General features: G+C 39.8%; 1 protein-coding gene across 2 annotated transcripts in view; it reads left to right on the top strand.

Annotated features, from left to right (window-relative positions):
• VCL (vinculin) overlaps positions 1-26,991 on the top strand; it is a 122,205-nt gene that overhangs the window by 42,169 nt on the left and 53,045 nt on the right. For both annotated transcript variants that reach the window (XM_004049612.5, XM_004049613.5), the window contains exon 2: positions 3,042-3,112. In XM_004049612.5, coding sequence (XP_004049660.1) covers positions 3,042-3,112 — 71 coding nt within the window. The remainder of the gene's footprint in view (positions 1-3,041; positions 3,113-26,991) is intronic.

The following is a 26,991-nucleotide window of genomic DNA, read 5'->3' as shown; positions in this document are numbered from 1 at the left end:
TGCCTAGCTCTTTCATGAGTGACTCCTTCTTAGTTTCAAAGTCTCAGCTCCAGTTTTGCTTCTTTGTCTACTCTTTCCAAAGTAGGCTCCTTTGTTTCCAGCCCGTACTCTTTATTATAGCATCATTCTTACCATTATCTGGAATCATACTTGTTTATTTACTTGACTCTCTGTCTCTCCCTACTAGACTATAAGTTCCGTGAAGGCAGGAAACTTTTTTTTATTCTCTACTCCATCTCTACTACCTAAACAGTACCTGGCTCATGTTGTGCTAAAAGCAACGTTTAATAACAGTGAATAACTTACTATTTTCTAAAGGAGATATAAGAGGAACTCACCTAGTTCTCCCTCCCACCCTTGCTCTCTGTGTCTGTGTCCCTCCTTCCCCCCACATATATAAAAGGAATCTCTCTGTGTCTTAAATGTGAATATCTATCTAGGCCCTTTATACTGAATGTGAACCAGTGACTTTGTGGCTGAACTTCATCTTTTACTTCATGAAATCATGGCCATAGCTTTTTGAATGGTTAGTTTCAGTTGGAAAACATAGTGAACAATACATCTGGAAATATTCTGTCATGTTTTGAGCTGAGAAAGTCTAGAGAACCAGCTGCTGATTTAAAAGCCTTTTATTATGATACAGACAGTCTATTGTCTATAAAAGCATTGGCTATTACACAGTGGTAGATATGTGTTGCTTTTTCTAGCTATTAACTTGAAAGAAAAAACTTGTATTCATAATTTATGCATGACTTATATTCCCTGAGAATAGTTTATTGTGTTATTTTCTTTAGCTGATTTACTGTGCATTTAGAGATTTTTTGAGACAGGGTCTTGCCCTGTTGTCCAAGCTGGAGTGCAGTGGTGTAAAACACTGCTCACCACAGCCCTGACCTCCTGGGCTTAAGTGATCCTTCCACCTCAGCCTCCCAAGCAGCTGGGACCACAGGTGTGAGCCACCACACCCGACTAATTTTGTGTAGTGACAAGGTCTCACTATGTTGCCCAGGCTGGTCCCAAACTCCTGGTTTCAAGTAATTCTCTCACCTTGGTCTCCCAAAGTGCTGGGAATGATAAGTGTGCACCACTGTGCCAGCCAGGATTTTTCTTACTCCATTTTTTTTTCCTTTAAACTCAATCAAAAGTTAAATGGTTAAATAGTAGGACTGACATATTTTCCATTCTGGGTTTTTTTAATTTCACAGATTTCTACATTAAAATATGGTTTATAAATATGATTTAGTACTCTTAGGTGGCTTTATATTGTTAAAATGGGTGAATTTCACCATTTACTATATTAAAGTTTACTCTTATACTTTATAATACATGAATATAGTGGAAGAAAAATTGACATTCAAGACCTGCATAGAGATAATTTTGAAGAAAGTGAATATGTGTATGATTAGTGGTATAATAGATACATAATTTGGTAGTGTGACATTTAATATTTTGATAATTTAAAAAATTTCTGACCATTACTATTTGGAAGATCTATATAAAATGACAGATAATTATGTACTGAGACTATTAGGTAAGAAATAATTACAACTAAATAACTTAGGCTGGGAGTGGTGGCTCATGCCTGTAATCACAGCAATTTGGGAGGCAAGGTGGGTGGATCACTTGAGGTCAGGAGTTCGAGACCAGCCTGGCCAACATGGTGAAACCCCCATCTCTACTAAAAATCCAAAAAAAAAAAAAGATTAGCTGGGTGTGGTGGCACATGCCTGTAGTCCCAGCTACTTGGGAAGCTGATGCATGAGAATCACTTGAACCTGGGAGGCCAAGGTTTCAGTGAGCCGAGACTGCGTCTCTGCACTTCAGCCTGGGCAACAGAGTGAGACTCTATTTCAAAAACACAAACAAAAAATAACAAAACAACTTACAGTAACATTTTTGTGTTTTTAAATTACAAAAATTACTTTAAAATTTACATTTCAGGAAATTAGAAAATAGGAAACGCAGATACAAATTCATTCAATTTCCTAAGCATTAGTAGAACCAGTAGAATATTTTAAAAATGTTCTTTCAGTGTTGTTGCTTTATTTATACATGTGGATTTTTTTTGGTGTTGTACTCATAATGTACTTGTTATTTATATTTCTTCTTTTAAGTGAAATATAATGTCATAAACGTTTTCCTATAATGCCAAGTTTTTATAACCATTGTTTTAATGGCCCACATAGTACTCAACCTAACGATATATCTTAATTTACTTAACTATTCCTCTTTGTTGGAGGAGTTATTTATGAAGTTTTAGCTTTTATAACTGTCATCATAGTGAATACTTTTGTGAATATTGTTTTTATTATCACATTTGGCATTACTGCTTATAAGGTATATTCTCATAAGTGGAATTCCCAGGTATGACTTTTTTTATGTTCGCTAACAAATTCTAGCAAGTGATTTTCCAAAGAGAATATGTCAGTTTATATCACCACCTGCAGGGTGTAAAACTACCTATTCCATTGTTGCATTCAGCATTATATATTCTTTCTTTTTAACTTGCACTATAATTAGGGAAAAATATCATGTTGTTTTAATTTCAGTTTTTCTGATTACTAGTGAAGTTGCATATTTTCATGTTTGGTTTCTAGTGTCAGAATCATAATAGCTTCAAATATTTTTCCCAGTTCCAATAACTTCGTTTTTTTCTATATAGATAGTTTTGTCTGTCTAACTTGATTCATGTACTTCATGTAACATTTTAGAGATGTGGCTGAGTTTTTTGGCTTAAATACACACACTTATATTCTCAATGATGAATTTCTCCTATTATGCTCAATAATGCTTTCAAATTCGTTATTCTGAAGAAGGAGTAATACAACATTATGTTTGTATTCCATATTGTTATTCTAGTATATTGTGAAGGCATATTATGTGAGTAATCCTAAAAAATTTTTTAAGTCCAGAAATCTCCCTTAAATCTAGAAACTTTAATGATAGATTATGTTTAAGTATATGTTTCAAATATGCTTAAGTAATAGTTTTTTAAAGTCTGAGAATTTATATTTGAATTATGATTTTTTTTCCTCTTGTAGGTTGGAAAAGAGACTGTTCAAACCACTGAGGATCAGATTTTGAAGAGAGATATGCCACCAGCATTTATTAAGTGAGTAATTAAAATATTCTTCTGTTGCTAAGCAGAATAATACTCTTGTTAGGAGGAAAAAGTAGTTGATTTCAGTAACAACTTTTTTTTTGGTATAAAACTTTTGTTTACAATTGAAATTTCAACTTTTTTGTCTTCTAACTTTTTTAAAAAAACTGTTCATTTTAGTTTTTGATATTAGGCATTTTTGACATAATAATTTTTTTTTTTTGAGACGGAGTTTCACCCTCGTCACTCAGTTTGGAGTGCAGTGGTGTGATGTCAGCTCACTGCAACCTCTGCCTCTTGGGTTCAAATGATTTGCCTGTCTCAGCCTCTGGAATAGCTTGGATTATAGGCGCGTGCCACCATCCCTGGCTAATTTTTGTATTTTTAGTAGAGATGGGGTTTCACCATGTTGGCCAAGCTGGTCTTGAACTTCCGACCTCAGGTGATCCACCCACCTTGGCCTCCCAAAGTGCTGGGATTACAGGCGTGAGCCACTGTACCTGGCCAATTTTTGACATAATAATTTTTAATAAGACCATGAGTTTTGAGTTTTTCTTTCCAAAATGAAAAGTATTCAGAGACCCACTGTGACTATAGCATGCATGAATCTACATTGTATACTAGGCACCTTTGCTTGGAGATAAGGGAATAATGGTAGATATAAACTTTAAAAAATTATTGTTTCGGCCGGGCGTGGTGGCTCATGCCTGTAATCCCAGCACTTTGGGAGGCCAAGGCGGGTGGATCACCTGAGGTCAGGAGATCGAGACCATCCTGGCTAACATGGTGAAACCCTGTCTCTACTAAAAATATAAAAAAAATTAGCCAGGCGTGGTGGCGGGTGCCTGTAGTCCCAGCTATTTGGGAGGCTGAGGCAGGAGAATGGCGTGAACTCAGGAGGCGGAGCTTGCAGTGAGTGGAGATCACGCCACTGCACTCCAGTCTGGGTGACAGAGCGGGACTCTGTCTCAAAAAAAAAAAATTATTGTTTCATATTTTCAGTTACATTTTAAATTTAAGTTATATTTATGTATCTCCTAGTATTCCTAAAAATAATTTCCAGGCTTTTTGGGTTATTCTGCATAAAACAAGCAGATATACTAATTTTTGAATACTTAAAACTTCTTAGGTTCTTATATTGTCTTTGATTAGTGGTTTTGTTCTATATGGCAGTCAAGTTGTAAGCAAAAGTAAAAGCTGATGTGTAGGACAAAAAAAGTAGAACTCATAGAAGTCAATAAGAATAACATAAGACTTTCCAAAAAGGTGTGTGAAGGACTTGAATAGGCACCTCAAAAGAGGAAATTTAAGTGGCCAATAAATATTTTATTTCAGTCATCAGAGAAGTGCAAATTATTTTATTATACACCCCAAATTAAGAACCCTGATAATATTAGTTGTTGATAAGATGTGGAGCAACTGGAATGTTCTTACACTGCTGTTGGGAATGTAAATTGGTGCAGCCACTTTGGAAAACAACATGACATCAGTAAAGTAGAAGATAAGCAGTTCCACTCTCAGGTATGTTCCCTAAAGATACTCGTCCACATGCACACCAGCATCCATATAAAAAACATTTCTATCAGCATTGTTCATGATGACCCCACTGGTCTATCTAGAGTAGAATGGATAAAATAATCATGGTGTAGTCAGAAATTGTAATATTAATCAGTAATGAAAAGGAGTGAGGAATTTTCACTTAAAGATGGTTAATTTTATGCTATATGAGTTTCATTTCAATTGAAAAAAACAATGAGGCCAGGTGCAGTGGCTCACACCTGTAATCCCAGCACTTTGGGAGGCCGAGGAGGGAAGATCACTTGAGCCTAGGAGTTTGAGACCAGCCTGGGCAACATGGTGAAAACTCATCTCCACAAAACGTTAGCTCCGTGTGGTGGTGTGAGCCGATAGTCCCAGCCACCCAGGAGGCTGAAGTGGGAGGATCACCTGAGCTGGGGAAGTTAAGGCTGCAGTGAGCTGTGATTGCACCACTGCACTCCAGCCTGGGTGACAGAGTGAAACCCTGTATCTAAAAATAAATAAATAAATAAAAAGACAAAAAAAGAGAAATGAATGAATCTCAAAAATAATTGAGGGAAATGAAAAACAGTCAGAGAGACAGAGAGATGGTTAGATAGATAGATAGATAGATAGATAGATAGATAGATAGATAGATAGATAGATAGATATGTAGGTTCCACTTATTTAAAGTTCAAAAATGGCCAGGTGTGGTGACTCACACCTGTAATCCCAGTACTTTGGGAGGCCAAGGCAGGTGGATCACTTGAGGTCAGGAGTTCGAGATCAGCCTGGCCAACATGGTGAAACCCTATCTGTACTAACAATATAAAAATTAGCCAGGCGTGGTGGCTCACACTTGTAATCCCAGCTACTTGGGAGGCTGAGGCGGGAGAATCACTTGAACCCGGGAGGCGGAGGTTGCAGTGAGCCAAGATCAAGCCACTGTACTCCAGTCTGGGTGACAGAGTGAGACTCTGTCTCAAAAAAAAAAAAAAAAGTTCAAAAACATGCAGAAATAAACTATGTTGTTTAGACATGCCTATTTATATGGTAAAAAGATGAAGATGAGTAAGTAATAATGGTCACCACAGCCAGGGTAGTCCTACCTCTGGGAGGGAGGAAGAGGTTTATACTCAGGAAGAGGTACACAGGGGCATCTAAAAGTGGTAATAATGTTCTATTTTTGATTTAAGTGATGAGTTACATGGGCGGTTGTTTTATATTTATGCATTATATTATACGTATGTTTATTTTCTCTATGTATGTTAAATGTCACAACTTTAAATAAAGCTAAAAGTGTTCCTTTATTTTTATCCTCCTTATGTTCTATTATTTTCATTGAACAGATGTAAAATTCTCACCCATATTGAAATCTTCTTATTTCTACCTGAGTGGGTGCTTTATGCAACTGTGTTTCTGTTAATTCCATAAAATGTCTTCATGTGTCAGGAAGTAAGGTGCTAGAAGCATCTGTTTTTTTGTACAGCCTGTTTTGTGGGAGTATCTTTTTTGTCCTACCTTCATTGGACTTGGTGATCTCAAGGTTTCTTCCAGCTCTGATCAACATGAGCCTATTTTGTTTACATGCCATCCGATCAGCCTGGTAATATATATATATTTTTGAGACAGGCTCTCTCTCTGTCACCCAGGTTGAAGTGCAGTGGTGCGATCATGGCTCACTGCAGCCTCAATTGCCCAGACTTAAGTGATCCTCCTGCCTCGCCCCGAGTAGCTGGGACTACAGGTGTGTGCCATTATGCCCGGACAATTTTTAAATCATTTGTAGAGGTAAGGTCTCCCTGTTGCCCAGGCTGGTCTTGAAGTCCTGGGCTCAAGCAATCCTCCTGCATTGGCCTCCCAAAGTGTTGGGAGTACAGGCATGAGCCACTGTGCCCCGGCCTTAGCCTGGTAATATTAAGAGGAATCTTATGCTGTCAACTAAACATATATAATTAAGCTTGCATTTACCTTACATTAAAAACATAGCTCTAGCTTGTAGCAGGTTGCCCCTCACCCCTTGGAAGATACAGAGCACGGGGAATGAGTGAGTACAGGTTTCACTATCGGGTAGGTAGTTGGACTAGAAGACCTTACAAACAATTGCTTCCAACCCTGACATTCTAGTCTATGAATATGATTTGATTGGTAAGTGGATTTTGTCAGGAAACTTATTTTTGCTCATCCCCAGAGACATATTCTGAAATATGCTATGTGCTTTCACAGACTTCCTTGGGGACTTAGAAAAATTAAAAATGAGCACACCCTAGTTGTGATAAAAATTTCAAAAAATTTGGTCACTTTAAAACAAAATGAAACTTTACTGATCACCCTGTGTGGTAACTAGGGCATCAACCCCTTACTCTAATAATTGGTAATTTAAAGGAAATTAAGCATTTATCTTGCCTTTCCTGTACAAAATTTTTAGAGTAGCCCAATAGCCCTAGTTGTAAGGTGAATTCTAACCAATAAATGTGGAAGACATGACAGAATTAAAAAATCATTGATCGCTGGGCATGGTGGCTCACGCCTGTAATCCCAGCACTTTGGGAGGCCGAGGTGGGAGGATTGCTTAAGCCCAGGAGGTCGAGGCTGCAGTGAGCTGTCATTATGCCACTGCACTCCAGCCTGGGTGACAGAGTGAGACCCTGTGTAAAACAAAACAAAACAAACCGTGATGGATTTTTATGTTTGCTTTTCTTGTTTTTCTATAGAATGCAAAATGAAGCAGAAAATAGTAGATGCCTTGACTTGGAAAAGACAGGGACAGAGAAGGGGGAAACAGATGGAAGCAATTAATGACATCCTTGGAACTATTGAGTAGGACATTCTTTTGAGCTGCTTGGTTGATGTTTAGAAATTTCTAGGGCATGATGGACTGAAACTTCCTCTGTAGTCTACTTTTGCAAGGACTTCTCAAGTGACTGCTTAAGCAACACTAAAGTCTAAAATATTTAAACATTTATTGTTAGATCAGTCTGTACTCCTAGAATGTTAAGATGTCAAGGCTAGAGAAAACAGAAGATACTTGGCCTGTAGATAGATTTATACCTAAGCTATCTGATATATATTTAAAGATTTTTCAGGGAAAGATATGATACTTTTAGGATTTGGGGATCTCAAGATCCTATCATAGGCTATTTGCGTGATTGGCAATTAGGGCATATGGAAAAATGGGCTTAATGCATTTAAAATGATACAATTGTCGATGAGGAACTTCCAGTGCTCAGGCAATTCCTTATTGTAAAAGTGAGAGCCATTTTAATATAGAACAAGATTTGCATGGTCACAGCCTTCTCTTGGGTGGAGCTAAAGTTATCTGATCCCTGGCTGCACTGGCAGATAGAGCTCACAATTTACTAATTTTACCCAAGACTGCAATAATAGCCACAGTGTTGCATAAGAGGTGTAGGGTTGCATGGTGATTGCCATCGAAACTGCCCAGATTATCATAAACTTCAGGAGTGCAGCAGCTATGCTGTATTGTTAAAATGTTGGTTAGACTAACCTTATAACCCTATAAGAAATCATTTGTTCCTGGCTGGGTGCGGTAGCTCACGCTTGTAATCCCAGCACTTTGGGAGGCTGAGGCAGGTGGATCACTTGAGGTCAAGAGTTCAAAACCAGCCTGGCCAACATGGTGAAACCCCATCTCTACTGAAAATTCAAAACTAGCCGGGCGTGGTGGCACATACCTGTAATCCCAGCTACTTGGGAGGCTGAGGTAGGAGAATCACTTGAACCCAGGTGGTGGAGGTTGCAGTGAGCCGAGATCATGCCATGCATTCCAGCCTGGGCAAGAGCGAAACTCTGTCTCAAAAAAAAACAAAAAGAAAAGAAATCATTTGTTCCTTTTGAGACTGTCAGCAGGGGAGTCAGCTACTGTACTCCATGTTTACATTTTGTATCACTGTCAGTTGTCATTTTCTTCTTCGTCATCATCATCATCAGACTGCTGTGGCAGTAATGTTTTATATATAATTGATTAATGGGCTAGACATGCTCCTTGGTTAATTATTTACTGATTGCCTTCTATGTGCCTAGCATGCTGAGTGCTGTTTATAGAATAGTAGTTCCTACCAGTGTGTAATGAATAGTCACTTGTGAGATATATTGCAAATAATATATTAACAGTAATAAAGTGCCAGAGGATACTAATGCTTTGTTTTAAAAGAAAAAATTAATTGAGAGGTCAGGCGTGGTGGCTCATGCCTGTAATCCCAGCACTTTGGGAGGCCGAGGCGGGGGGATTGTGAGGTCAGGAGATCGAGACCATGGTGAAACCCCATCTCTACTAAAAATACAAAAAATTAGCCGGGCGTGGTGGCAGGCACCAGTAGTCCCAGCTACTCAGGAGGCTGAGGCAGGAGAATGCGTCAACCCAGGAGGCGGAGTTTGCAGTGAGCTGAGATTGCGCCACTGCACTCCAGCCTGGGCGACAGAGCAAGACTCCATCTCAAAACAAGCAAACAAACAAACAAAAACTTAATTGAGCATATTTAAGTTCACGTGTATAATAATATCCCTCTCATTCCTTCTCATTATGTTTTTTTTTTAAACTTTCATTGAAGTATAATATGCTTGTTATTATGTTTTCTTTAATGGGAGATAAATTAGTGGAACTACAGCTATTGTGGCTGGGAATTATGCATAATCCCAAGTAGACCCATGGGGATATGCCATAAACTTGAGTTTTATTTTTCTATATATGATGGCAGAGCAAAAGTGGAAACACTACTGCAGAGAAATTTTGTAAAAAAGAAATATTTTAAGACGTTTCCAATTAAAGAGCTATAATACAGACTGACTTTATGATAGGAATTCAGAGAGAGAGCTCTCTCATTGTAAGTAGGAATAGTAGAAAGAGTGTTTATGTAGGAAGTGGGGCTTGGGAGGATGGTTAGATGTAGGGAGGAAGGAAAATACTCTAGGTTCAATGAATGGCATGACCACGTCATGAGGGCCTGTGGGGAGAGGGGCACATGGTGGGGGTGGTAGGAACTAAGCTTAGGTAGGTAGGTTGGGCAATAGTGAAGGTCCTTGAAAGCCAGGCAAAAGAATTTAGAATTGGGCAGGAGGGAAGCTTTGTAGTTGCTGAGCAGTAGGATGACAATATGAAAGCATCTTCCAGAAGATTCATAACCAAACACAGAAGGAATAGTAGGTGCTAATGTTGTAACAGAGAATAAGCTAGATGTCAAACTGACCAGATTTATTTTCTGTCAGTGTTGCTTCAGATTGATTCCTTATTATAGGTGAGAAATGTTTATAGCAAACTATTTTATTTGCCTTGGAAAAATTGTCATTGCTGTATACAATGGAATTTCATTCTTATTTCTGCAATGGAGCAGAAATGAATAAGGAAGGCAATTCTTGGACCTGATCCAAGGATGTTCAGAACTGAATGGATCAAAAAGCATCACTTCTGAGGTGGTCTTGTGATATGAACTTGAAAAGGGCATGGTGTACATTATCTGTTGGCAGGCAAATGACAGCTTTCATTTTGAACTGGACAGTGTTGTCACTTTCTGCCTTAGTGCTGCTCTGACAGTCTGCTTGAAGTCAAAACTTGGATTGGTTCACCAGCTTGGACTATTTTTGAAGCATACTGTAATGTCTAGGCTTATTGAATAAAAGAATGTTCCCAAAATACCATGTGAAAGGATGTACTACTGCTACATGATTGCCATTATTCACATTTCTTGGGAATTCTTTGTTTTAACCCTTAAACTTTATTAGTTAAGAACAGTTATGGTATTTACTTATACAAATTTACCATAATTTATATTCATGCACAAAGAAGAAATTTGAGAAGGATTAAAATATGCTTTATACTTAATTTAGATCTCTTTTGACCTAAAGTAATGATGTCACATTTTTAGGTCATCAGGCCTTGTAGCTTTTTCTTTACTTGTGATCTTGAACACTCAAAATAATTTGTGATGAAATTTGTATTTTTAAACACACTTGTGGGTGAAAGTGCCCAGAATATCTTTTTTTAACAATTAATTACTTAATCATATCACTTAATACCCTTTGTTTGCCTGGGGCTAATGTGTGATTTGTGTGTGTGTGTGTCCTGAGTTTTGTGGTCCTTTCCATTGCTACAGTATTAGAAGATTTTTATCTCTTAATGTGGATGCCCAAGTTTCTGTGATGTAATCATTGACCTCTGCCCACTGCCTTGCTGCATTTTTGACCTAGAGCAAGCACTCAAACTTTAAATAGTTCACCTTTGGACTTGCCACATTAAACATAATTTAGTACTACTGTATTTTTTTTTTTTTTTTTTTTTGAGATGGAATCTCGCTCTGCTACCCAGGCTGGAGTGCAATGGCACCATCTCAGCTCATTGCAACCTCCACCTCCCAGGTTCAAGAGATTCTCCTGACTCAGCCTCCCGAGTAGCTGGGATTACAGGCATACGCCACCATGCCTGGTCAATTTTTGCATTTTTAGTAGAGATGGGTTTCACCATGTTGGCCAGGCTGGTCTTGAACTCCTGGCCTCAAGTGATCCATTTGCCTTAGCCTCCCAAAGTGCTGGGATTACAGGCATGAGCTACCGCGCCTGGCCTATCACTACTGTTTTTTGTTTGTTTGTTTGTTTGTTTTTTGTTTTAGACGGAGTCTTGCTCTGTCATCCAGGCTGGAGTGCAGTGGCGTGATCTCGGCTCACTGTAACCGCTGCCTCCTGGGTTCAAGCAATTCTCCCGCCTCAGCTTCCCGAGTAGCTGGGACTACAGGCACGCGCCACCACGCCCAGCTAATTTTTGTATTTTTAGTAGAGATGGGATTTCAGCATGTTGGCGAGCCTGGTCTTGAGCTCTGCTCAATTTCTTAAATACCTTCTATGAGCTGGGTATTTTAAGTTGTGTTATTTAGTCCACTTCATTTTTCAGATGAAGAGAAGCTCAGTAAGGTGTTGAAAGTTACTCAGTTCATACATGGCAGAGGTAGGATTCTAACCCTGAACTGTTTGATTCCAAGTATGCTCATTCCAGTATGCTAAGGTACTTTCTCATTCTTCTTTACAATAGTCTCTTCTTCTAACATAATAGTTATTGTGAGGTTTAAATGAGTGAAATGATATATGTGAAAATACCTAAAACAAACAAAAAGAAACATTTGGTGATTATGTTGCAGGACAGGCAAACCCCAAAACTGAGGTTTATCCCAAGAGGGTTCTTGGCTTTTCCTAGGAAAGAATTCAAGAGCTAGCCAGTGGTGTTAGCAACTTTTATTGAAGCAGCAGTGTACAGCAGCAGCAGCAGCAGCAGAGGCATTGCTGCTGGCGGAGCAGGGCTACCCTAGAGGCAGGGTGCCCAGAGTAGCAGCTCAGAGGCAGTTCTGCATTCATATTTATACCCACTTTTAATTATATTCTAATTAAGGGGTGATTTGTGCAGAAATTTCTAGAATGCAAGTGGTAGCTACTAGGTTGTTCAGTTGTTGCCATGGAAAGGGGCAGTAACGTCTGGGTGTTGCCGTGGCAATGGTAAGGTGACCTATCACCCTGGTGGGCGTGTCTTATGGGGAGGTGCTTTTACCCTGGACCTGTTTTAGCTAGTCCTCTATGTGGTCCAGTGTCCACGCCCTGCCTCTGGAATTGAGTACTGACTCCTACTTCAATTACATATTAGCTCCCTTCTATAGCTTCTTTTTTTTTCTTCTATAGCTTCTTAATTTTTGTTTCTTAATAATTTTCTCCAAATAAATGATTCAATTCTTCAGTTAGTTTTTTTTTTTTTTTTTTTTTTTTTGAGACGGAGTCTCACTCTGTAGCACAAGCTGGAGTGCAGTAGCGTGATCTCAGCTCACTGCAACCTCCCCCTCTAGGGCTCAAGCGATTCTCATGCCTCAGCCCCGCAAGTAGCTGGGACTACAGGTGTGCACCACTACTCCCAGCTGATTTTTTGTATTTTGGTAGAGAGAGGGTTTCACCATTTTGCCCAGGGTGGTCTCAAACTCCTGAGCGCAGGTGATCTGCTCACCTTGGCCTACCAAAGTGCTGAAATTACAGGCGTGAGCCACCGTGCTTGGCCCTTCAGTTACTTTTTAAGCTTTTCTCAGAGATATTTTTAATCTAATTTGTAGTCTTCTGTAGTAAGACTTTTTTTTTTTTGAATTGGACCATGATTACTTGTTTTTATTTAATGCCCTTTCTTTCTGAATCTGTTGAGTGGATTACACAATTTTTATCCTTTACTCTGTTGAGATAGTTTATGGTTTACTACATGAATATAGATTTGCTGATAATGAACCATTCTTGCATTTCTAGGATAAACCCTACCTGGCTGTGGTGAAAAAAAAAATATATATATATATAGTGCTGAATTTAATTTGCCAATATTTTAAAAGGATTTTGCATTTTTGCTCATGAGGGACCATTATCTGTAATTTTCTTTTCTTCTTATATTCTTTTCTAGTTTGGGTACCAAAGTTATTTTAGCTTCATAAGATAAGGTCTTTTTCTAGTTTTTGAAACAGGTTATGTAAGATAAAGATTATCTGCTCTTGAAAGTTTGGCAAAACTTGCATCTAAAACTCCCTGTATCTGGTGGTGTCTTTGGGAGGAAGAGATATGACTAAAAAGAAACTCACTCAGTTTTGTTTTATTATCTAAATCAGATTCTAAATTCATTGTGAGTCAACTTTGGTAGTCTGATACTTTTCTAAGAAATTACCAATTTTATCCAACCTTCCAATTTATTAGCATAAAATTCATAATAATCTATTCTTTTAAAAATCTCTGTTGTATCTAGTTGTATCACATTTCCTATTCAGTATTGCTTATTTCTGACTTTTGTCTTTTTTTCTTATCGCTCTTGTTAGAGATTTATCTGTCTTACCAGCTTTTCCCACAAAGATCTATTTCATTAAATTCTTTTCTCATATTTATTATTTACCTTTCTCAAGTTTATTATTTGAATACCTTATTTTTAATATTTCAGTCTTTATGTTCAATCTTTCTTTTCTTTTTTCTTTTTTGAGATAGCATCTTGCTTGTCACCTGGGCTGTAGTGCAATGGCATGATCTCGGCTCACTGCAACCTCTCCCTCCCGGGTTCAAGCGATTCTCCTGCCTCAGCCTCCCAAGTGGCTGGGATTACAGGTGCCCGCCACCATGCCTGGCTAATTTTTATATTTTTAGTAGAGACGGGGTTTCACTATGTTGGTAAGACTGGTCTCGAACTCCTGACCTCAGGTGATCCACTCACCTCCACCTCCCAAAGTGCTGGGACTACAGGCATGTACCACTTTAATTTTTAAATTAGAGAATTTAAAAATTCTTTAAAATAATTTTTTAAAGTTTTCAAAATTCTTTTTAATATCTTCTGTTATATTTCTAATATAATTGTATTGTACCCAAAGACATGGTTGGTATGATATCAATTCTTGGAAATTCTTTTGTTACATACAGCTCAGTTCTAGTGAGTTTTTATGTGTGCTTGAAAAGAAAGTACATTCTCTTTTGCTTGGGTATAGAGTTCTATTTATACTAATTAGGTCAGTATATAAATATTACTAGTCCAATTTTTTATAGCCTAATTTGTCTGTTTCAACTATCAGCTTATGATTGATATATGTTAAAAATCTCCTATACTAATTGTAGACCTGTCTGTTTTTCTTATAATTGTCAGTGTTAGCTCTACATATTTCAAAGCAATATTGTTAGGTGGTTACAAGTTTGTGATTCTTCTGGGTTCTGAATTCTGTTAATTATTTGTTGCAAATTATCTTTTTTTAGAATGACTGTTGATAGACGTTAGCCTGCTGTTGGCTTGTTTCTCCAGACTGTGTTCTTCTTCTTTTAATCTACATCCTAGTTTTTGCCAGTTTTCTTCATAAGTGAAAATATCCTCTTATTGTATCTATCACTTCATTTTGTGTTTAGGTTGCCACGCCTGTAACTCTTTTATTACATTCTACTGTAGAACAGTGATTGCCTACTTTTTTTCAGCATAAGGACCTTTAAGTAATAATAGTGAAATTTTAGGCTGGGCGTCGTGGCTCACGCCTTTAATCCTAGCACTTCGGGAGGCCAGGGCAGGAGGATTACTTGAGGCCAGGAGTTCAAGACCAGTGTAGCCAACATGGTGAAATCCCGTCTTTACCAAAAATACAAAAATTAGCTGGGCGTGATGGTGCACACCTGTAGGCCCAGCTACTCGGGTGACTGAGGCAGGAGAACTGCTTGAGCCTGGGAGGTGGAGGTTGCAGTGAGCTGAGATCATGCCATTGCACTTCAGCCTGGGTAACAGAGCAAGACTATGTCTCAAAAAAAACAAAAACAGAAAAACCAACAACAAAATAATAATAGTGAGATTTTAAATTATTTGTTGATTAAGAAATGCATAAAAACAAAAAGATACAGGCTGGGTGCGATGGCTCACACCTGTAATCCCAGCACTTTGGGAGGCTAAGGTGGGCAGATCACTTGAGGTCAGGAGTTCAAGACCAGTCTGGCTAACATGGTGGAAACCCGTTTCTACTAAAAATACAGAAATTAGCCGGGCATGGTGAGGAGTGCCTGTAATCCCAGCTACTTGGTAGGCTGAGGTGGGAGAATGGCTTGAACCTGGGAGGCAGAGATTGCAGTGAGTGGAGATCATGTCACTGCACCCTAGTCTGAGTGACAAAGTGAGACTCTATTTCAAACAAACAAACAAACAAACAAATGATACAGTGAATTTCATAATATTTTATTTTATTTTATATAATTTTTTGAGACAGGATCTTGCTATGTCACCTAGGCTGGAATGTAGTTGTGTGATCACAACTCATTGCAGCCTCAGCCTCCTGGGCTCAGGTGATCCTCTCATCTCAGCCTCCCAGGTACCTGGGACTATAGGCATGCATGCTACCATACCTGGCTAACTAAAAGAAAAAAAAAATTTTTTTTTTTTTAGAGATGGGATCTCACTATGTTGTCCAGGTGGGTCTAGAGCTCCTGGGTTCAGTCAATCCTCCCAGAATACTGGGATTATAGGCGTTAGCCACCACGCCTGGCCAATTTAGTAATATTTTAAGATAATTTAAAAATTTTATTCATCACAACAGAATCAACATACATTTGAAAACTGCTAGTATCTGTAAGACACTCTTGCTTGTATACTCAGTCTATTTCTGCTGCAACCCTAGTATGAGATGGAGGAAGGACTGTGGAGCTGATGGACCAGGAGGTAGCAGAGTTCTTGATTGAACTCTGCACACTCAGAATCTGCACTGACGCTAGATTTGACAAGAGAATAAGGGAAGAAGGGAGAAAGAACAGGACTGGTTATTCAGGTTTTAAAGGATTTAAAGATTGTGACTTATACACATCTTTAAAATAAACTACTTACCAAGACTTGAGGAACATATAGCTTGGGCAGCTGTAACGTTTGTTCCTCTCCCATTCTTTCCCAACATGCTGCTTCCCCTTCAGTTATCAATTGACTTGGACAGAGTCCTGTTTTATTTGAAGTCAAAACTGGCTGCATACCCTCCTAATCTCAATAATCTGAAATAAGAGAATTTAGTGAGCCTGTGGGTTTTGTGTGTGTGTGTGCTCATGATGGGTGTGTGTGTGTGTTTAGGCTTTGTTATCTAGTATACATCCTCTAGCAAAGGGTTTGGTGTTTCCCTCGAAATGTTTTGAATGTTTTCAATATGACTCATTGTGGGTTATTTTTTAAAATTCAGTTTTCCCCTTAGCTTTATTGAGATATAATTGACAAATGGAAATTGTATATATTTAAGCTGCATCCTTGTGGTTTTATTTTTAGTTTTGGGTGTACTCATGCAGTGTCCTGTACTATCACTGTTTGGCCTTGATAAGAACAAGAAGGCCACTTTGCATTATGTTGTACTTTAAGAGAGTTGGGACAGGGAAAGGAATACTTTGTGGATGAGGTCTGTAGGATCTTTAAATGTAGGAGTACAGGGTTGGAACAGCATGTTTTAATATTATCACACAGTGTACACCCGTGTGAGTTGGTGCTGCATACTTGCTACTTGAATTAGATTAAAGCTTGTCATTGTACTCTGTGTTCCTGACTCCCTCCTAAAAACTGTAACTATGCTTGTGGCCTTCAGTCAGGTGTCTAGGTGACTAATGGCTGAGGATCCTTGACCTTTCTCAAAATGGCAACTCCAGGAGCAAAGCATATCAGCTATTACTGGTATGCCACAGAATGCGTCCATCTCTACTGTTTTAAAGTACAATCTGTGCCAAATGCTTCATATTAACATAGAAAAGAAATTTCTTCACTTAACTCCTGAGTCTTTTGAAATCTTCACATATATTATTTTCTAAATTATTATTATTTAAAATTTTCTTAAAGATGGAGTCTTGCTCTGTCTCCCAGGCTGGATGGAGTACAGTGGCATGATCTTAGCTCAGTGTAACCTCAAACTTCTGGGATCAAACAATTCTCCCCTCAGCCTCCTGAACAGCTGGGGCTACAGGCACATGCCATCATGCATGGCTAATTTTTTAAAATTTTTCGTAGAGATAGGGTCTCGCTACGTAGTCTAGGCTGTTCTCAAACTCCTGGGCTCAAGCAATCCTCCCACCTCAGCCTCCCAAAGCGCTGGGATTATAGGTGTGAGTCACCATCCCTGGCTCTATTTTTATTATTTAAAAAAAAATTATATGTATATATAAATTCCAGTGAATTGATAGAGGCAGTACTTCCTATTTGAAGCATACTAGAATGGCTGAACTCTCAGTTGCTGATGCCTGAAATTTTATATTGGAGTTCATTCCTTAGGTTAACAATTTAAATCTTAAATATCTAATGAAGGGATAATTTGGGGGGCCTTAGCAGTCATTTTCACTTAGATCTTTGTCTGAAGGTAGGTTCTTAATATGCGGGAAGGCAGAGAGAGCTTGAGGGCCTGCCTGTACCCCAAACCCCTGTCTTCTCACTCAGGCCTTATATTATGCAGGGTCTGGACTTTAATATTATCTTCAAATGAGGCCATGTATGTAGTCACAGGAAAAAAAGAAGTTTTAAAAGATGTTGTTCATGGCCAGGTGTGGTGGCTCACGTTGTAATCCCAGCACTTTGGGAAGCTGAGGTGGCCAGATTGCTTGAGCCCAGGAGCTCAAGACTAGCCTGGGCAACATGGCAAAACCCCATCTCTATTAAAAATACAAAAAATTACCTGGGCATGGTGGCATGCACCTGTAGTCCCAGTTACTCGGGAGGCTAAGGTAGGAGGATCACTTGAGCCCAGGAGGTCAAGGCTGTGGTGAGCCGTGATTGTGCCACTGCACTCCAGCCCAGACAAAAGTTGATCATGCAATTAAAATATTAAATGTAAGCACTTAAATAGACCACCATTTTTATGAACCTGTTTTGGCATTTCTTCATTTTTAAATATGATGGGCTTCTCAGACTGGGAAGTGATCTATACCTTTCTTGATGGCTGAAAGACCCTGACAGGATGGGAAGGGAAGGGAAGGGAAGATCTCAACAAGGGCTAAGAAAAGAGGAAGAATAGCCCTGACAATTGATTTTGCCTGCCACATAATTATACCGGGGCCAGACTGGTTGGAGATGACAGTGAGGGAGGTGCTGGGTGCAGTGGCCAGGTGGAGAAAACCTCACTGACCAGATTCTCATGTTCTCACTTCCTTCCCTCCACCTGTTTCCTTCCCATCTCCCAAGTGTCGTCATAGCCTTGTTTGATCAGATATGTTTGTGGGCTCTGCAACAAGCTCTCTCTCTCTCTAATACAGGGATTGTGGGATGTAAACACCTGTTTCCTTGGGTGTGCTCCAGGAACTGCGACCTCCATGAAATCAAATTTTCAAGTGTTCTGTTCCATAGTACTTCACTCTTAGGCAAACAATGCATCTTTTTGACAGTATTTATAACCTAAAAGGCTATACTGTCTAAGATCAGTTTTAATTTTTTTGTTTTTATTAAAACAGTGAATGTGATATGAGTTACTTCCACTCCTCCCCCATTTTTTTTTTTTTTGGTGGGAGTGAAAGTTGAATGTGAATGTTTTCGAGTGCTTTCCAGTTTTAATTTATGGACCATATGTCTAAATAGACTTAATCACACCGTTTCCTTTATATTATTTTGTCTAAAGCTCTCCTTTCCACGGCTAAACCAGTGAGCTGACATAGGATGACTGCTTTTTACAGAAGTAGATTGAGATTGTTTGGCTTTAGAGTGAGTTACCTGCACTTTGTGATGGTAGACTGCCCTCCCTAGTCCAACTAGACCGATTGCAAGTGCATGTTATTTCTCACAGAAAGGGTGTGTGTGTGTGTGTGCGTGTGCACGTGCGTATGCGTGAGAGAGAGAGAAAGAGATCTACTGGAAAAAGGGCTCAAAGAGATGCTGCAAAGAGAATCATCTTTATAAGTAGTGCTGAACTTCTCAAGGCAGGAGCAGTGTAGTTACCTTCTCCATCGCAACATTCCTAACCTCTTAGGTGAAAATGACTCCTCCAGGCCAGGCACGGTGGCTCACACCTGTAATCCCAGCACTTAGGGATCACCTGAGGTTGGGAGTTCGAGACCAGTCTGGCCAACATGGTGAAACCCCATCTCTATTAAAAATACAAAAACTAGTTCGGCATGGTGGCACATGCCTATAATCCCAACTACTGGGAGGCTAAGGCTTGAGAATCACTTGAGTGTGGGAGAGGCAGAGTTTGCAGTGGGCTGAGATCGCACCACTGCACTCCAGCCTGGGTGACAGAGCAAGACTCCACTTCGAAAGAAAAAAAAAAAAAAGAAAAGAAAAAATCTCCTCCTGCTTTTGCACCCATACTTTTTTTTTTTTTTTTGAGACGGAGTCTCGCCCTGTCACCCAGGCTGTAGTGCAGTGGTGCCATCTTGGCTCATTGTAACCTCCACCTCCTGGGTTCAAGCAATTTTCCTGTCTCAGCTTCCTGAGTAGCTGGGATTACAGGCACGTGCCACCACGCTTGGCTAATTTTTGTATTTTTTAAGTAGAGATGGGGTTTCACCATGTTGGTCAGATTGGTCTCGAACTCCTGACCTTGTGATCTGCCTGCCTTGGCCTCCCAAAGTGTTGGGATTACAGGTGTGAGCCACCGCGTCCAGCCCGCTGGACATACTTCTAAAGACTGATTTGTACTTGTCTCCTCCTACCAAGGTTCCTCTTAGGTAAGGACTTTTAAAAAATATTCCCATTTCTAGGAATCATAGCATGTAATAGTTCCTCAATATATTAGATGAATAAATATATGAAAGAATTTAAAGGAATTTAAGATTAGTGACTCTGCTGGGCACAGTGGCTCACGCCTGTAATTCTGGCACTTTGTGAGGCAAGGCAGGAGGATCACTTGAGCCCAGGAGTTCAAGACCAGTCTGGACAACATAGGGAGACCTTGTCTGTACAAAACATAAAAAATTAGCTGGGCATGGTGATGTGCACCTATAGTCTCAGCTACTTAAGAGGCTGAGGTGGGAGGATCACTTGAGCCCAGGAGTTCAAGACCAGTCTGGGCAACATAGTGAGACCTTGTCTCTACAAAAAATATAAAAAATAAAAAATTATCTGGGCATGGTGGCATGTGCCTGTGGTCTCAGTTACTTGATAGGCTGAGGTGGGAGGATCACTTGAGTCTGGGAGGTTGAGGCTACAGTGAGCTGTGATGGTACCACTGCACTCCACCCTGGGTAACAGAGCGAGACACTGTCTAGAAAAAAAATTTAGTAACTCACTTTTTCTGGATATAGTCTAAAAGAACCCTTAAAAAGGACTTGCAGGCAGAGTGTGGTGGCTCACACCTGTAATCCCAGCATTTTGGAAGACCGAAGGGGGTGGATCACTTGAGGTCAGGAGTTGGAGACCAGCCTGGGCAATATGATGAAACCTCATCTCTACGCAAAATACAAAAAAAAATTAGCTGGGCATAGTGGCGCATTCCTGTAGTTCCAGCTACTTGGGAGATTGAGGCAGGAGGATTGCTTGAGCCCAGGAAACGGAGGTTGCTGTGAGCTGAGATCGCGCCACTGCACTCCAGCCTGGGCAACAGAACGAGACTCTGTCTCAAAAAAAAAAAAAAGAAAAAGAAAAAGAAGAAAAAAGACTTGTGGTAGTCTTTTTATAATCTCTAAATGTATTTTCCTCTTCTTTGGCATACATTTAATCTTCTTGGTTAGTAATAATTGAAATCACATGGAACTGAGGAATTTGTGCTCTTTTTTTCTTACAAAATAATTACTCATACTCAAGGTCTTCTCCTAAATTGTCTCAAATTAGAGTAGGTGGTAATTCTGGGAAGAATGTATTAGAGGGTCATGAGTGAGCATATTTCGAGATCCCATAAGGCTGTCATTGGTCCATTTGATATATAGCATAAGATTTTTTTTCTAGCAATTTAGGTTGAAGATTCAAAGGGAGAGAGAAGTACTAGTTGATTGATTTAAAGTATCTAATTAAATATTATTAATATATAGTTAAGATATACAATTATTTAGGAGGCTGACCTTATCCCTACTTTCATTCTTTAAATACTTTTTAAAAATTCAGATTTCTATTAAAATATGCAAGATCACTTTAAGAAGCTAGGGAGCTTGAATGTTTAAATAAAATCCAATTTTCCATACACAAGACAGACTTCTTCCTGTTTCTGACTGCTGGTTAGTCTTAGTGGGATTTGTTTGGCTTTTATGAATGCCATTAAATTTTAATGTGCAGATCAGATGTCTTATTGTGTAAAAAAATGGTTCAGTCTCTGTTTTGGACCTATCATTTTACCACACAAGGGAACCATTAGTGATAATCAATTTTATTCCTGTAAACCTTTTCCATTTCATCTTTTCTTTTTCAGTTTCCTTTCTCCATAATGGTCATTCTTGTCATTTTTTTTCCAAATTTGAAAAACTTATACAGTAACTGGATTTCATAAATAGATATATCACAAGACTTGTAGTTGGTGATGCTTTTGTTTGTTGGCTATAATTTCATAAATGTTCAAGTTCCCTGGAAATAATTTCTTTAAATATTACCCTACCACTACCTTCTCTCCTTTGGAAACTTTAATTACACATATATTAGGCTGCTTGGAGTTGTCCCACAGCTCACTGATGCCATTTGTTTTTTAAAATCTTTTTTCACCCTGTTTTATTTTGGATAGTCTTTATTGCTATGACTTCAATTTCACTATTTTTTCCCCTGCAATATCTAATCTGCTAGTAATTCACAGTGTATTTTTATATCTCAGACATATCTTTCGTATCTAGTTGTTCTATTTGGGTCTTTTTCTCTATCTTCCATTTATCTAACTAGGGTAACCAATCTACTTTTTTTTTTTTTTTTTTTTTGAGACAGGATCTTGCTGGGTCACTCAGGATGGAGTGCAATCACGGCCCACTGCAGCCTCAACCTCCTGGGCCCAAGTGATCCTCCCACCTCAGCCTCAAGAGTAGCTGGGGCTACAGGCGCACAACACCATGCCATTACATTTTTTATTTTTATTTTTTGAGATGGGGTCTTACTCTGTTGCCCAGGCTGGAGTGCAGTGGCACAATCACGGCTCACTGCATCCTCAACTTCCCTGGGTTTAGGTGATCCAGCCACCTCAGCCTCCTGAGTAGCTGGGACTATAGGAGTGCACCACCACACATGGCTAATTTTTTATTTTTTGTAAAAATGGGGTTTTGCCATGCTGCCCAGGCTGGTCTTGAACTCCTGAGCTCAAGAGATCCTTCTGCCTCAGCCTCCCAAAGTGCTAGGATTACAGGTGTGAGCCACCATGCCTGGCCTGATTTTTTTTTTTTTTTGGTAGAGATGGAGTCTTGCTATATTGCCCAGGCTGGCCTTGAACTCCTGGCCTCAAGCAATCCTTCTGCCTCAGCCTCCCAGACCACGGTATTAGGCACTGTGCCCAGCTCAATCTTTACTTTTGTTTTTTGAACATGTGGAGTACAGTTATGACCATTTTAATGTTCTTATGTACTGATTCTGTCATCTTTGTCATTTCTAGGTTGGTTTTGTTTTGAAATAGGGTCTTATTCTGTCACCCAGTATGGGATGTGGTAGTGCGATAATGGCTCACTGCAGCCTTGGCCTCTTGGGCTCAAGTGATTCTCCCACCTTAGCCTCCTGAGTAGCTGGGACCACAGGTACTTACCACTGTTCCTGGCTAATTTTTAAATTTTTTGTAGAGACAAGGTCTTCCTTGCCCGGGTGCAGTGGCTCACACCTATAATCCCAACACTTTGGGAGGCTGAGGCGGGTGGATCCCTTGAGGCCAGGAGTTCGAGACCAGCCTGACCATCATGATAAAACCCCGTCGCTACTAAAAATATAAAAATTAGCCAGCTGTGGTGTGGTAGCACACACTTGTAATCCCGGCTACGTGGGAGGCTGAGGCACAAGAATCCTTTGAACCCAAGAGGTGGAGGTTGCTTTGAGCCGAGATCGCACCACTGCACTCCAGCCTGGGCGACACAGCCAGACTTTGTCTAAAAAAAAGAAGACAGGGTCTCCCTGTGTTGCCCAGGCTGGTCTTGAACTCCTGGCCTCAAGCAGTCCTCCTCTCATCCTCAGCCTCCTAAAGTGTTGGGATTACAGGCATGAGCCATGACACCAGGCCCTAGGTTGGTTTTGAATGATTGACTTTTCTCTTCATTATTGGCGGTATTTTCATGCCTTCTTGTATACCTGATAATTTTTGATTGGATGAGAGTTTCCTCTTATTGCTGTGACAAGTCACCAGAAACTTTGTGGTTTAAAACAACACAAATTTATTATCTTACAGTTCTGGAAGCCAGAAGTCCAAAGTGAGTCAGCAGGGCTACATTCTTTCTGGAAACTCTAGAAAAGACTCTGTTTCTTCGCCTTTTCCAGCTTCTAGAGGCTGCCTGCTTTCCTCGGCTTGTAGCCCCACATTACTCCAGTCTCTGCTTTCATTATCATACCTCCTTCTCTCCTGCTTCCACTGCCATGTCAGTGAAATAATGCCCTCAGTTTGCTAATAAAATAACTGTCAACTTAGAATTCTGTACTGCTATAATAGTCTTTGAAGAATGAGGACAAAACAGACATTATCAAACAAAAACTGATACATTTTGTCACCAGCAGACTTTTACTAGGGGAAATCCTAAAGAATGTACTTCAGACAAGTCAGCTGATCCCAGATGTAAGCCTGAAATACAAGAGGGAATGATGAGCCAAGATACTGGACAGTTTGTTGGTAAATGTAGATAAGTGTTGATGTATATAATAATGGGATGTTTTTACTCAACGCTTCTGATACCAGGTGTATGGCTTTTTTTTCCCACACCAACAACCAGTCTTCCAACTTTTCAGACACCAACTTGGTATTCAGCAGCGCAATTCAATTCTGACACTAACTATCCAGAGTTAGTGTCAGACTCCACAGGTTTAAGTGCTTAGTCCCATAAAACTATCCTCACTTCAGATACCAGTCACAAGTATTGGGTGCCTGGTATACCCACACTTCTGTCTGACTTTACTACAAAGTTGGGAGTTCCTACAACTCCCCGCTTTCGGGTTTGTTAATTCGCTAGAATGGCTCACATAACTCACGGAAATACTTTACTCAAATAGTTACCAGTTTATTATAAAGGATACAACCCACGAACAGCCAAATGGAAGAGATGCATAGGGCAAGATATGATGAGGAAGATTTCATGCTGCCTGGGTGCACCACCTCCCAGCACCCAGATGTGTTCACCAACTCAGAAACTCTCTGACCATGCCTTGATGTTTCTGGAACCAGCTCCCGTTTTGAAGCTATCTAGGGTCCCCCAGCCACTAGTCATCTTATTAGCATACAAAAGACACTTTTTTTTTTTTTGAGACAGGGTCCAGCTCTGTCACCCACACTGGAGTGCAGTGGCATGATCATAGCTCACTACAGCCTTGATATCCTGGACTCAAGCACTCCTCCTGCCTCAGCCTCCTGAGTAGCTAGGACTACAGGTGTGAGCCACCGTGCCTGCCTATCTTTTTAAAATTTTTAGTAGAGATGAGATCTTGCTCTGTTACCCAGGCTCGTCTGGAACTCCTGAGCTCAAGTGATCCTCCTGCCTTGGGCTTCCAAAGTACTGGGATTACAGGCATGAGCCACTGTGCCTGTCCACAAAGACACTTTTAAGTGTCAAAAGACACTTTTAGGAAAAATATTTTTCCTAAAATTTGGATCACTCATTCTTTTCAATAACACATAGAAAATTTATAAAAATAAATCATATGTTAAGCCATGAAGCTAGCCTAAATATATTTCAGTGCCTTAAGACCACATTTTCTACACAACTCATTTGAATGATAAATCAATGATCAGAAGATAAGTAGAAGAGTCCTTTATATGTAGAAGTATATTTTAAAATTCCCAAACAATTCATTGTTAAATAAATCACAGTGACAATTAAAAATGAATGACAAAAACACTACCTATCAAAACCCATGGGGCCAGTAAACAGTGAAACAAACAAACAAACAATCCTCAGTTTTATTAATAAAAGAAAAATGCAGGGCTGGGCACAGTGGCTCAAATGTATAATCCCAGCACTTTTTTTTTTTTTTTTTTTTTTCAGACTGAGTCTCACTCTGTCGCTTAGGCTGAAGTGCAGTGGCGTGATCTTGACTCAATGCAACCTCTGCCTCCCAGGTTCAAGCAATTCTCCTGCCTCAGCCTCCCAAGTAGCTGGGATTACAGGCGCTTGCCACCATGCCTGGCTAATTTTTGTATTTTTAGTAGAGACAGTGTTTCACCATGATGGCCAGGCTGGTCTCCAACTCCTGACCTCAAGTGATCCACCTACCTCGGCCTCCCAGAGTGCTGGGTTTACAGGTGTGAGCCACTGTGCCTGGCCCCCAGCACTTTAGGAGTCTGATATGGATGAATTGCTTGAGCCCAGAAGTTCACGACCAGCCTGTGCAACATGGCAACACTCCATCGCTACAAAAAATAAACATAATTAGCTGGGTATGATGGTCTGTGCCTGTAGTCCCAGCTACTTGAGAGGCTGAGGTGGGAGGTGACCGGGAGGTCGAGGCTGCAGTGAGCCATGATTATACCACTGCACCTGCCGCCTGGGCAACAGACCGAGACCCTGTCTCAAAAAAAAAGAAAGAAAAAAAAAGCAAGTTAAATTCACAATAGTTTATCATTTCACACTGACCAGATTGGCATATTAAAAGTTCAGACGATGAAGATCAAGTTTGTATACTGCTGGTAGAAGTATTCAATTGATAAAATCATTTTGGAAAGCAATTTGTCATTCCCTGGTAAAGTTGAATATATTTATTTTCTGTAATTTAGTATTTCCATTACTAGATATATAATCTAAACTCTGTTCATGTGTACCAGGAGCCAGAATAAAAATTTTCACAGCACTATTATTCATATTAACACTAATAACAGAAACAAGAACCTAGAACACCTCTAACATCCAGCAGAGGTAGAATGGGTAAATCAATTTTGGTATATATATATATATATATATATATATTTTTTTTTTTTTTTTTGAGATGGAGTTTCACTTTTATTGCCCAGGCTGGAGTGCAATGGCACGATCTCAGCTCACCGCAACCTCCGCCTCCCAGGTTTAAGTAATTCTCCTGCCTCAGCCTCCCGAGTAGCTGGGATTACAGGCATGTGCCACCACGCCCAGCTAATTTTGTATTTTTAATACAGACGGGGTTTCTCCATGTTGGTCAGGCAGGTCTTGAACTCCCGACCTCAGGTGATCCACCCGCCTCAGCCTCCCAAAGTGCTGAGATTACAGGCGTGAGCCACCACGCCTGGCCAATTTTGGTATATTCTCACAGGGGAATACAACATAGTCCAATTTTGGTATATTCTCACAGGGGAATACAACATAGTCCAATTTTGGTATATTCTCACAGGGGAATACAACATAGTAGCTACAGTTGTTAACATGATGGACTGAACATTATAATGTTGAACAAAAAGAACAGTCACAGAAGCATGCATAACAGTATGATTCCGCTTAAGTTCCAATATAGGCAGAACTCAACAAAAAATTGCTTAGGTATGTATACATATATAGGTGGTAAGCATATAAAGAAAATCAAGAAAATAATTAACAACATTCAGAGTAATAATTATCTCTGGAGAATAGGAAGGAGGATTTGGTTAAGGTGGGGTTCTAAAGTACCTGGTACTATTTTATAAAATGATTTTTTTTTTTTTTTTGAGACTAAATCTCACTCTATTGCCTAGGCTGGAGTGCAGTGGCATGATCTTGGCTCACCGTAACCTCTGCCTCCTGGGTTCTACTGATTCTCCTCCCTCAGCCTCCTGTGTAGCTGGGATTACAGGTGCCCGCCACCATGCCCAGCTAATTTTTGTATTTTTAGTAGAGACGGGGTTTCACCATGTTGGCCAGGCTGGTTTCGA

Source organism: Gorilla gorilla, chromosome 8 (genome assembly GCF_029281585.2).
Source record: "Gorilla gorilla gorilla isolate KB3781 chromosome 8, NHGRI_mGorGor1-v2.1_pri, whole genome shotgun sequence".
NCBI lineage: Eukaryota > Metazoa > Chordata > Mammalia > Primates > Hominidae > Gorilla > Gorilla gorilla.
Note: the sequence above shows the minus strand (reverse complement) of the source record. Positions and strands in the feature narration are given on the sequence as shown.